This window comes from Solea senegalensis, linkage group LG12 (genome assembly GCF_019176455.1).
Source record: "Solea senegalensis isolate Sse05_10M linkage group LG12, IFAPA_SoseM_1, whole genome shotgun sequence".
Lineage (NCBI taxonomy): Eukaryota > Metazoa > Chordata > Actinopteri > Pleuronectiformes > Soleidae > Solea > Solea senegalensis.
In genome coordinates, this window is record NC_058032.1 from 9,201,468 (window position 1) to 9,213,753 (window position 12,286).

At 42.1% G+C, this 12,286-nt stretch overlaps 1 protein-coding gene across 1 annotated transcript; it reads right to left on the bottom strand.

Annotated features, from left to right (window-relative positions):
• Positions 1-5,985: 5,985 nt before the first annotated feature.
• LOC122778206 (tenomodulin-like) lies at positions 5,986-12,107 on the bottom strand. The gene is made up of 2 exons (XM_044039842.1): positions 11,997-12,107; positions 5,986-7,275 (listed from the first exon to the last, which is right to left on the bottom strand). The coding sequence occupies exons 1-2, from the start codon at positions 12,081-12,083 to the stop codon at positions 7,066-7,068; spliced, it is 297 nt and encodes a 98-aa protein (XP_043895777.1). The 5' UTR covers positions 12,084-12,107; the 3' UTR covers positions 5,986-7,065.
• Between the last annotated feature and the right edge of the window lie 179 nt (positions 12,108-12,286).

Here is a 12,286-nt window from a genome sequence, read left to right on the forward strand (position 1 = left end):
TTCAAACTCTAACCTTAAAATCAAGTCTTAACCCTTAAAAGTCTGAAGTCTCAGCCCTTTAAAGCGGTGAAGGCCAGCCGAAATAACCTCACAAAGATACGTTTGTATGAAAAAGTGTCCTTACAGTGCACTACTACTGCTACTACTACTACTACACACACAGCCACCACAAAACCCGCACTTCATCCTGCAAATGTCTTCCTCAGCCTTTGTGCAGATGGAAAAGTACTTTTAAAATGAGTATGAAGTCATTGCTCAAGCCCCCACATTCGGCAGCAAACAACCCTCCGCTACGTTCAAACAGACCCTAAGCTTTTCCTTCAGTGGTTCATCAATCACCTGCCATATGGTAAGCGCAGGTTGTTCTGGATTTCTAAAATAATGAAAGGCTACTAACAGCTGTCTGTGCTATTCCTTTGGTTTGTGAGTCAGAGACCCCCAAAGATGGAGCGAGAGCCCGGTCCTAGGAGAGGAGGACTATTTCTGTGTTGCCTGCAGCCACCGACACAGTGCGAGTGTTTACTGCTGTGCCATGCTGCCTCTCACAGTGGGAGCAGTTGAAGTATGATGGCTGACACTATTGTGCCTCCAGCTTGTGGCAGGAACAGTACAGGGGGAGCTTATTTAACCATCAGGTCACTAGAGTGACTCCAGCATTTTCAGAGAAAGAGAGTTGATGACTGCAGTCTTATGGAGAAGTGGCAAACCACAGTGAAGGTTACATTTAAGCAGACTGCTTTGAATAATCATGGCTTTTTCAAAGGACCAAAGAGTAAATCTATTTAAAGACGGCATAAGTGTGCAGCATGGATGAACGTAATGAGGAGGAAAGCAAAAAATAATAGGAACAAACAACAATCTGTGGATTGATATTGCAGCAGTACACCTCTCTGCCCACAAGATGGCACTGGTAATACATGTGTCCATGGTGGAGGCTGAGAGGCTGTGTGGATTGGAGAGAAGTATTTCTTCAGGTCACTAATCGAAATACAGACACTCGTACATTGGTTTTCACTCCCTACCGCCTCATTATAATAACTCATGGATCTGAAACAAAGACTGAACGTTTGAAATGAAAGCAAAAAAGGCTACGAGTGAAGCCCCCGTGTATTTTTTTGTTCAGCAACAAAATGTAATAATTAGTTTGTGAGCCACAATGGTAGTCACCAATTCTCAGGCCCAGGTTAGGTGATATCGTTTGCACTGCACTGCAACATGCCAGATGCTCTGTATCTCTGCATCTCTGACACTTGTTTCCTGCGCTCATGAAAAAAAAACCTGTGATAAACAAGTGCTGGACTTTCCGAGACGGTGTCTAACGCATGTGGGAGATTGTCGCAGGGTGTCATTTTCATTCATCCGGTCTACAAAGGGGAGGAGATCACTGTCACACGGTTGCTTCCTATCTAGCACAGACGATATCGAACGGCTTCATACATGTCAGGAATGCAAATTCACCTCATGTCATGATGGACGTATTGGTTCTTAAAATGTCACACATCAGTAATCAGAGATGATTTGATTTTTGAAAAGCACACACAAATAAATACCGCCTTGGAGATGTTTTTTTTTTCTTCCCTCTGTTTGAAGTAGTCTTGAATTCCGTCAGCATTAGAAGTTATTTCACGAGAAAACCACAAACACAGACACCAAAACAACTACACTTGATTTCTCCAAGGTGATTTTAATACGTATTTAACATGTCATACATGTGCTGCAGGAACACGACCTTGTATGACCTGTTTTCACGACCCAGTTGGAACAAGAGCAAGTCCAAAAACTAGCAGATTTGTGAATTAGGCAAATTGGACACTCCTAACGTAGATGTCGGTGCGAGTGCGGCGTGTGGATGGTTGTTTGTTTCCATGTGGCGCTGTGATGGAGTGGCGACCTTTCGCCGTATGTCAGCTGGGATCGGCATCAGCACCCCCTGCGACCCTCGTGAGGAGGAGACGATGAACGAATGAATTACACAAACGTATACTAGGATGGACTAGGTTTACTTTTGTGACACAGGAAATTAAATGATGATTGGGAAAAATAGGCATTTCATATTATTTGAAATTGTAGTCCTATAATAATTATGTAGCCTGAAAAGCTAGTATGTTACCGGCCCCGCCAGACCATCTTCAAGGTTAAAGAAGGACAATACAATTAATATAAAAAAATTAAACAGCCTAACAACACAGCACAATATGATTTGGATAATTAAACGCGAGGGCTGCTGTGTTCTGTGCCTACAAGGCCAATTTCAAAGTCTAACAAGTGCAACAAAAGTACAAACAGTTTGGATGAATGAAAAGGCTTTTTCCACTGTCACATATTATTTATTTTACACACGGTTCTAATTGAGGTCATTCTCACAACAACACTCGCCGGAGCAATCATTTTGATTGTGTGCAGGAATGAATAATCACAATTTCCAACATAGTCTACTTTTCAGCTATACAATATTTCAACTTAAGGACAATTTTAATGCCTTTCTGGAAAACATTTAGACGTATGAGAGAATGATCAAATTAGTGAAAGCACGGCACAAAACAGCTGGAGGAAAGGAGAGATGATTACATGGAGCGACAAGTTCTTGTATTTCGGAATAGTTTCATTAACAATTTAACACCTAAGCCTCAAAACGTCCATCCAGACTTTTTGTGTGTGCTTATTTTAACCATAAAAGGACCAGAAAATGTCCTGTTAGTGAGTGCTTTGGCCCATTTCCAGAATAACAATTCTATGTTGTTAAAATGTTAAAATAGTGTATTAACAGTTCTAAAAAAACACTGTAGTTGTACATGAACACCAGCTTTTGTGTTAAATCTGAAATATGAACAGTATAAAACATGATTTAAATAAAAAAAAATACTTGAGTCTTTGTCTCTATGTCCAAAACGTGGGAGGAAAACTTTTGGCTTGTTTTTGGACATTTAGAGACAGAAACACACAAAAAGTTATTGTAAATATATTTTATACTGTTCAAATTTCTGCAACTGCAGTGCTTTTCTAAATAAACCGTTTTTGTTTATTTATTTTTGGTCCTTTGATGGTTAAAATAAGCAAAAAATAAAGTCTGAGGGTTAGGTGTTAAAGGGTTTAAAACGGACTAAAATAAGTTTAAGCACTTAAGATTTCTATCATTTGTGTTTGTCATCACTGAAAAGAGTAAAAATGAATCACTGATGATATACAGGTTATCTTTAGGCATATAATCATCTCATTTCATGGATCGTGTGATGATGACATGTTTATTTTTCTCAAGACCAAAAAAAAAAGTGGGGTATTACAGTATGTCTCCGTTGCTATAGAAACAGGGTCATAACAAGGGAAAAAAAGCAAACAAACAACCAAATTGAATAATGGGGATGCATTTGCTCCACTTGCACTTCTGTTGAAGCATCCGTGATGACAACGACCTGCCTCTGCCCCCACCAGCGCCTCCACCCCCCAGGACTTAGATACACAGTTCATTTTTCATAACCATGAGCCTGCTCTGCTTCCCCTGTCACAGTAAGAGGAGGGGCGTTTGGTGGCGGCGACTGTTGGTAAGTGATGTATGAGCGTCCCCTACAACAATACACGAGCATGACCGCTTATTGACAATAATTACGAGAAGCCTACAATCAAAAATCATACAGTCACTGCTTATCCATTAGACTTGCATACATTTACCAGGATGGAGCAACATGTGCGACGCTAATAGGACTTGACAACAACAACAACAACAACAACAACAACAACAACACATTCCACTGATTCCCTAATTACTCACGCACAAGTATCAATGCTAACATACATTTAATAGCTTTCAAGCTGCAAAACAGCTCGAGCAGAAAAGAGTGGACCGACTGTCAGATTCCCACAGTTCAATAATATGAACATAAAACTGAGAAGGAAGAGAGTTGGCACGAGTGCTGCAGGTGTCCATCAAACAACGAGTGATCTGGAAGGGGAAGACTATCAGAGAAATTAACACTTTGAGCCAAAAGAGGTTGTTTTACTTATATATATAAAAAAGTCAAATCACTTAGATTTTTTCTGGCATACATATTGATTATTTCATTTGTACTAAACCAACAGCACGGAGTGACTCACACTGAGCGTGGGATGTGTCCACACAGGAAACCCAGGACTGAAGGAGGGCATCTTCTAAAATCCCCAGTGGGACTTTTGATTTTGATTTTTTTTTTTTTAATGATTATTGGCAGCCAGGCTAGACTGTTTTCAAACAAGGATTTATTTATTAATTATAAATACTAAACCTGGCAAAAATGATGCTCAGTCTCTCCTTTAACTGTTACATCATTTTCTAAAAGGGGAGGTAATATTTTGGTTCATCTTATTTCTAATGCTATATCTCGCTCGGTAATAACACTGGTAATAAGGAGATCATGTTACAGTAAGACCATGTTGTTTCCAAAGTAATATCGTTCACATGAAGCAAAATTAATAATTTAAGTTAATAAGTTAAGTTTTACATTATAATAAGTTAACATTAATGTTACCTGACACCCACTATTGTATTTGTGAAACTTTTATTTTATTTGTGAAAATGCTAGAGGGGAGATTTTGTTTTATACCTATAGACCTCATTAGACCAGGTCCAGATCAAAAATCACTGTCCATAGACTTCTCAAATCTGGACTAGATTATCCTACAAACCCCGAAGAGTCTTTATTCTATTTGTAAAAAATGCAATAAAGGCACATTTCACAATTTTTTCAGCATATAGACCTGAAACCTTTATTCTATTTGTGAAAATGCAATCAACGCTAACTTCAACGTCGTTCAGAGGACTATGACTATGACAATTGCCCCAGACTTGACCTCCATGCAAAGTTTCAAGAGTTTTTATGCACGTTAACCCCCTCAGAAATGCATGCAATGACACAGAATAATAGTAATTAATAAAAGTAATAATATTAATAATAATAAGACGTTTTGGCCCTGGCACTCTCACAAAAGACAGCCGCCCTTATGTCCCATGGTGATTACAATAGAAGTAAGACGGTTTTACCTTAATATTGCTTCCTCATCGGAAGAACGATCACCATACTTTTACCACCGTGTAATGTTAAGTGGTAACGTTTGACTTTCATGCTTCACGGTGGAGTTTTTTTCTCCCCCAGCAGGGACATGGAGCTCTCAGGGAGCCCGCAGTAATCTCTGAATCAGCCTCTCCAGTCAGGGTGAGCCGTCCCTTTTCAGAGCGACTCTCAGGGCTTCCATGGCAATTTACTCTCACAGCTACACAAAAGAGTCCTCACAGTCTGCAGGGACTTTGCCAACAGACAACTAGCGGCGTCTTATGAAAAATAACATTTAATACAATTTCCCCAGCATTGTGAGTGAGAAAACAACAGAAGAAGAAGCAGCAACAGCAGCAGCAGCAGCATGCCACTCTCATTGTTTTTAATAAACACATGACTATTTGATGTGACAAGCAGGAAATGCGAAGAAATGAATTATATAAATACTGATTTTATGAACTTTTTAGACCTGCCTCGGGGGTTTCGCAGCACGTATGTCAGTTTATTTGAAGTATGTTTGCAATTATTATTATCATTCTTAACTCCAATGCCACTCTTTTTTTTTAAGTTGATATGTTGCTTTGGGCCATTGGCATTATTGATTTAAAAAGAAAAGAAAAAAAAGAATAGGGGTGCAGGCTCAACTCCATTTATGAGCATATCCATAAAACATTTACATACAGTAATATGTTTCAACCTGTTTTCAGAAAAAAAAGCCACATTATTGATATTACTTACATCATTATCCCACCGAGTCAACATCAATCAACATCCAGATTTACTTAGGAGGCAAGATTCTCTCACATCACTGTAAACAAAAGCATTATTATGCATTAGATAGCTGACTGTAAACAATAAAAGCATATGCGTCGGGTGTTTTTTTTTTTATTCTTTGTCAAGTCGCCTTCAGTTTAATACGAAATGTTTCTGCTAATGAGCAACTGGATTAATGGAGAAGAGAGAATATCTGTCTGCTTTATTGATTGCAGGAGTCAGACTCAAAAACACAAACACTGTGCAGCAATAAGTTTCTGTCAGGGAAAATTACATTGTTTCATTCGACGGGACAAGTGAGATTATTCATACAATGGAATTTAAAATCAGAATAGAAACAAATGCAGCACTGCCGCCCTGGTAAACTTTGACTATCGAGCGTAAACACACCCGGGTATTAATGCACTTGTGTTACGATGACAGAACATCAATAACAAAATACCTGCCTCGCTTGCTTATCTGTTTGTTACAGATGCGAGTTCTTTCAGCTCGGCAGATTGAGACACGGTGTTACAGAGTGAAAATCGCCCCGGCGCAGAGGAAACTTTGAGCGGTGATGCAATGTGAGCCATTTTTTGAAATGCAAGAAGATTTAGCCAAAACGGAGAATCAGGATCTGTGAGTGCACCACAGAGGACGGATGAGGTGTGTGCATCTTTAAATGTTGTGTTGTAACACGATACAATGAGGAGAGAATTATTAGGATGCAGGTTTGCATAATATTCATCATATCTAATGTTTTGTGTTACACAACCTAAGCAATAATTACAAGTGCAAGATGTGGAAGACACAGACTCTATTCATTATCTCTTATAAATGTTCATACGTGACAGTATATGAAGAAAACAATCGTAGATATAGTTACAAAATCAAGCACAAGAAAGTTAGAAGGTAAATACTTTTTGGACAGATTAGTTTATGGTGACATCTTCCTAGGCTAAATTACCCCCAATACGACAGGATCAAATAGCGAGAAGACCAAACAGGTACACAGAAAAAGAAAATTAGACAGCAGTAAATGATCAAAGGCGTTTTCTAAACACTTCAAATGCCATTTAGACCATTTAGACCGTCCAATACTCACAGGGGTAACTTTCAGATAAGATAATAAATGTGTGCACAATGAGCTGCTTTGGTCTCACGAGAGGTCTGGGATATTTACCAAAAAGAAGAAATGGCACCTACTGCGACATAAACAGCTTAAAGCCCAGACAGCACACACACACACACACACACACACATACACGTGCGTGCACACACGGCCTCCTCAGATCCTCCCCAGCATACGGGCAATCCACCAGTTGCACGGCATGACAATCTGACAGATGACCCGGCCTCCTTGGTAGTAGTACGGCCATGGGTTGAAACCACCCAGGGGCTCGTGGTACCGGCGGCAGTAGCGGTAACCACGGCGACAGTACTGGCAGCAGTAGCCGTTTGCATCCAGACGGTTATCAAGCTCGATTCCGGCGTCTCTCTGCAGAGGACACAGGAGCAGGCAGGGTTACAGTCGCGCACATGACAAATGTCACTCCTCCTAAGGCGAGGGCAGGAGGAAACAGGAGAGGAGGAGACGAGGAGAGGAGGCTGTGGCATGAACCAGTGAACTCACTTTATGGCTGCAGATCAGCAGAATATAAACCAAAACAAGATTGGAAGGATGTCCGCGAACATGCAAAGTTGCATCCTGCCTGACGCCTGTGACAAAGGGATCAAAGCGAGAGTAGAGGGAATGAGCTAGATTTAAGCTCAAGGAGCATAAAACATGATATAACACCCTTGACCTTTCTGTTATACTGGAGGTAGCACAACTGCCAGCTGCACGATCCCTCATCCAGCTGAATCTGGCGTTTACTGCCTCTCTGCCAGTGTTATTTTCAATCACAGGATCGCTAACGTTGTTAGTTAGCAGCGTAATTACGCTGTTCCCTTCATTTTCTGACCTCTTAGCTCTCTTGACCAAAGTCCACACTCTGCACCAAAATGGCTCCTCCTCCTCCAACAGAGCATTCAAATTAGAGCTTCCCATGTTGTGGCGCCCTCCTCCCGACCTTGACTTTAAGTGCACGGCACATTCCTGAAGCAATTAGCAGAGTAATGATCGCCCTAACAAGGATTCCTTCATTTGCTCTTGCTGGCTGCCTCTGAATTTATAGAGAGGCCAAATGAAACCTAAACTAAAGGTAAATTGGGCAGAATTAATGGCCCTCGGATTTTTCCATTGTTCTGGGCGGTTCATGCCCTCGTAGACTCATGGGGGCCAAGTGCGGTGCCTTTGATCAAGAGCAACTACAAATGGGGCTCAGAGAAGTGGCACTTAACTCACTGTGCAAGCCAAGGCATGAGCTGCCCTCAGTATGCATTTGACCACATTTCAATCTCTTTGTAGTAAATGAATCCTCGGAGACAATCCCGCACTGTCTTGTTAAACGGCTCGGAGCCAGGAGACGCCGGGCCCGTGCTGAAGTCACATCCAGAACAAAATGGCATGATTCTCCGCGCGCTCTTGCAATGACTCAGCGACACGCAGCGGTGCAGAACACAACAGATCCACTGGTGGGTATAGAAAAGTGTGTGGGAATTGTTTAAGAGGACAGGACCCACAGGAGCACACGGTTGAGTGTCTTCCTCGTCCCCTGGTACTGTAAGTAAGGGAATTAGAGGGTTTTCCTGCATTTGTTCTTTTAAGTCCGTGTGGTCAATTACGGTGGTTTTACACCAATTGTATTTGTTTCCTGTTTGTTTCCTGTGGCGAGCGAGAGTTTGATAATCATAATGAATCCACAGCCACATGCATTACGTGTGACGCGAAAGGCTCAATATACAAATCCAATTTTTTGAAGCATACTAGGGTTTGATTTATTACCATGACAAGGACTGGTAGGCTTTTAATGATTTGTTGTTTCAGTTAAAGTTTGAGTTCATCATCTTCTAGGCAACAATATGTTATAGAGAAACTAAACTACTAAACTGAAAATGGACCAGCGATAGTCGGCATCTGCTTCCTCACCAAAACCTCCAGGTTGGAAAATGAGGGAAATATTTTATTCAAATGACGTCGTGTTTATCAAGAACAAACAGCCAATGGGCAGCATTGTACCTTAAAGACAATTAATCAGAGCTATCCTTTTAAAACGGAGGGCACATATTCATCACTCCGGCTTTGAGTTGCTGTCTCCGGTGGGATGCGGCAGTGATAAGAATGGTTCACCTTGGGAAATCTGAGGCAGTCACTCACAAACAAGCAGCATTAATGAAGAGCAAAAGCCATTACCTCCTTCCTGCATCTGATTTCATCACACACTCAGGCTCACATATAAACATGCAAACACACACTCGCGCGCGGGCACACACGGACAGACTCCGCCGCGCATAATATGAGGCCCTGGATCCGCAAAGTAGAAAACTGCGTCAGTCGTTCAATAAGATGTAACGAATCAAAGCACGACTTGTCTAATCTCCACACTTGTTGGTGTCATTTCACACAAGCTGATCACTGTTTTGTTTTTTTTCTTGAAGCACATGCCTGCGTGTGTTATTAAATCTTTCTAGCAGAGCTCATCTCATTCATGCTCGACTCCAAACAGACGCGATAACATTTCTGTTCCGTGCCCTGCTTTGTATTCTAAAAGGGATTCTTCCGTGGAGACACACACACACACACACACACACAGGACAGTGGAACATATGAAGTGCTTTGCGTCACGTCCCGATCTTAGTTCTCCATCTCCCTCCCTCTCTCTCTCACTCTCTCGCTCGTCTCGTACTCCACGGTGAGAAGGAATGACAATGAAATGGGACGTAATTGAATAAAAAGATATTTTGGTAAACTCTGCTGCTTTTGCTGAAAAAAAAACAACAACGATAAGCAGCTTTGGCTTCGGTGTAAAGATTCATCTGGAGGCACAAACACCTCCTGCATTTAATTCCTCTGGCCTTTTTGCACCTCTGATATGAAGGGACAGCAGTATGGGAACATGGCTATGTAAAGATTTACATGTGTGTTTGTTTACATGTGAGGTTTGCTCATATTGGAAACCCACCCTCGCTATTTGGGTCAAGGACGCCGGCGCCACTGCCTTCAGCCTTGTCAGATGCTGGTTATTCAGTCTGAAATTTCCAGGGCCACCTTTGATACACCCCGCACTCTGACATGGCAGCTGTGGCAAAGGTCAGCCTCGTATATCTGTCAGACTCTGTCACAGGCACTGAAATGATTATTCCGCTTCACATAAATGTGCCATGTAGAGAGGCGTGACTTTGAAATCCAGAGGCGTCAAATGCAGATGAATGAATTGCTTCTGTTTCTATGTGTGTGTGTGTGTGTGTGATAGGTGAAATTAGACACATCCCCATCAGCTTTTTTTTTTAGCCCGCTCTGATTAGTAGTGACTATTAGTAAAATAATTAATATTCCTGATTAAAGACAAAGAAGAACTGACTGTCTTCTGTGAGGCTGCAGGTGTCACTGGTAGAGGGTGGAGCTAAACCAGTGCTGTGTGCAACATGTCATTAACAATTTAAAATGAAGAAAAAAAACACTACTGTTGTAAATGAACGACAGATTGTGCGTGGTAAATTTGAAATCGGAACAGTAGGAAAACATGTTTACAACGTTTTTTTTTCAAGTCTTTGTCTTTCAATGTGCAAAAACAGGCGTGTCCACTTCCCGCTGTCTCGTCTCTGGGCGACAAAGACGCTGATCCTCCCAGGCTACCTGAAACAGCGCTAGTGAAATTACCGTAATATCCACATGTTGGCTTTAACGTGCAACTTCTCAGCTTTCAGAAAGTGTTGGAATTTTTTCCGACAGCACAGACCGCCGAGTAACTACGGTACTGCAAATGGCGCTTGTGCCAATGTGTCGTCAGTGGTGAAAATGGTAGTTTGATAGTACTTTGATAGTACAGCACGTATGACTGTGTGTGTGCACCACGGCATGAGAGGACGGATTGAACGGAAGCAGATCAAAATGAGGCATTGTGTCAAAAATATCTATCTATCTGTGTAATGAGGCGATTGGCGATCCGAAAGCATGAAGACAGGAACAGAAAAAGTGTGCGTAGCAGACTGAAAGTGCACATTTACATGAGTTTTGAATAAAAAACAAGGGTTTGGCAAACATGTGGTATCCAACAGGCACGAACAGCGGCTCAGACTCCCAATTACAGATGGCTGCCTGCCCTCTACTTGGCCATAAAGGCCTTTGTTATCAGCGCAACCACAAACAGAGCCTGCGTGCACGGTTAGGATGGATTGCAGTGGTAAGCATTACTCAGCTGATAGAGGCGTTTCAAAAGGAGCGCCGTGTTTTTCATCCCCCGGTATGTTTTAATTGCACAACGCTGCATCTCCCGCTGCAGACGACGACGGCGGCGGCGGTGAAGAAGACAGAGGAGCTAAGGGGGGAAATTGAGGAGTGGAGCGGGAGGCGCTTGTGCGGCGGGCCTGATAAATGTCAGCATTATACGACGTCTCATTTCTCCGGGTGTCTTTCACCGTTTGTCACAACTCTGAGGAACAGACTGAAGCTGACTCATTATCCTTGAATTTAGCTTTAGTAGCTGTTCACGTGTGAGTGCTGAATGTATGTGTGTGTATAAATGTGCTTGTGTGTGTCCCGCATCTTTGCAACCCATGTATGGGTATCTTCGCGGTGCAAGTGCGGTTTCTTTGTGGCACTCAGGTGTATAACTCCTGTGTAATACGCTGCTTTATGTGATTGTCCCTGAGTCAGGGATAATTAATCACAGTGCGTCGAGTGGTTTACATGCAGCACGCCAAACTGTGCCACAAGGCCCTTCCACTTATTTTATAGGTTTTTGATAATTAAACCATGATAAATAAATCTAAGTTAACCGTGCAGCAATGAGTGACCTTGAGAGTATTTCTTTGTACAGACCCTTCCGCTGCCTCAAAAAAAAAGAAAAGGATTTGGGCTGTAAGGCTCAAGTTGCTGCCTTTGAAAGGCTGGATATTCCCCTCAATTAATGGAGACACATAAAGGGAGTCTTCAATGAACTGGCCTTACTTAAATAGATATATAGTGCAATTGCTGTGCCCTCTGGTGCACAAAGTCAGTTTTAACATCAATTAGTGAGCGATTTATATGCAGAGAGAGTTGTGGCAGAGCCGGGGCTGATTGAAGTCGCTCTACTGTATCTGTTTGGTGCAGACGGTCGGCGCGCACACACTTACATAGTCGTTTACGGCGGGGTGCTGCTCGACGTCACGGGCGAAGCGTTGACCCGTGACCTCCGCGTCAGGTGCATCCACGTTTTCCATCTCAGCATCTAAAATAAAACAGGGAAAGCAATTATGTTTTATTTTGTGTATTTTTTTTCCCCCTCTGTTGTTCACTGCTCACTTTTCGGCGCGGCAAGTGTACAAGTTCCCAGTGGCTGGATTATAATTACTCCCATTTAAGAGAAATACGCTGGAATTCATTGCAAACATTTTCACGCTCCTGTCAAACGAAGGCCTTGCTA

What these genes read in the sequence shown, in the direction of transcription:
- LOC122778206 (XM_044039842.1), bottom strand. Translation starts at nt 12,083, where the DNA reads ATGGAAAACGTGGATGCACCTGACGCGGAGGTCACGGGTCAACGCTTC. An exon ending in ACCCCGCCGTAAACGACTAT is followed by an intron (nt 7,276 to 11,996) that starts GTAAGTGTGTGC and finishes TGTCCTCTGCAG; the next exon opens with AGAGACGCCGGAATCGAGCT.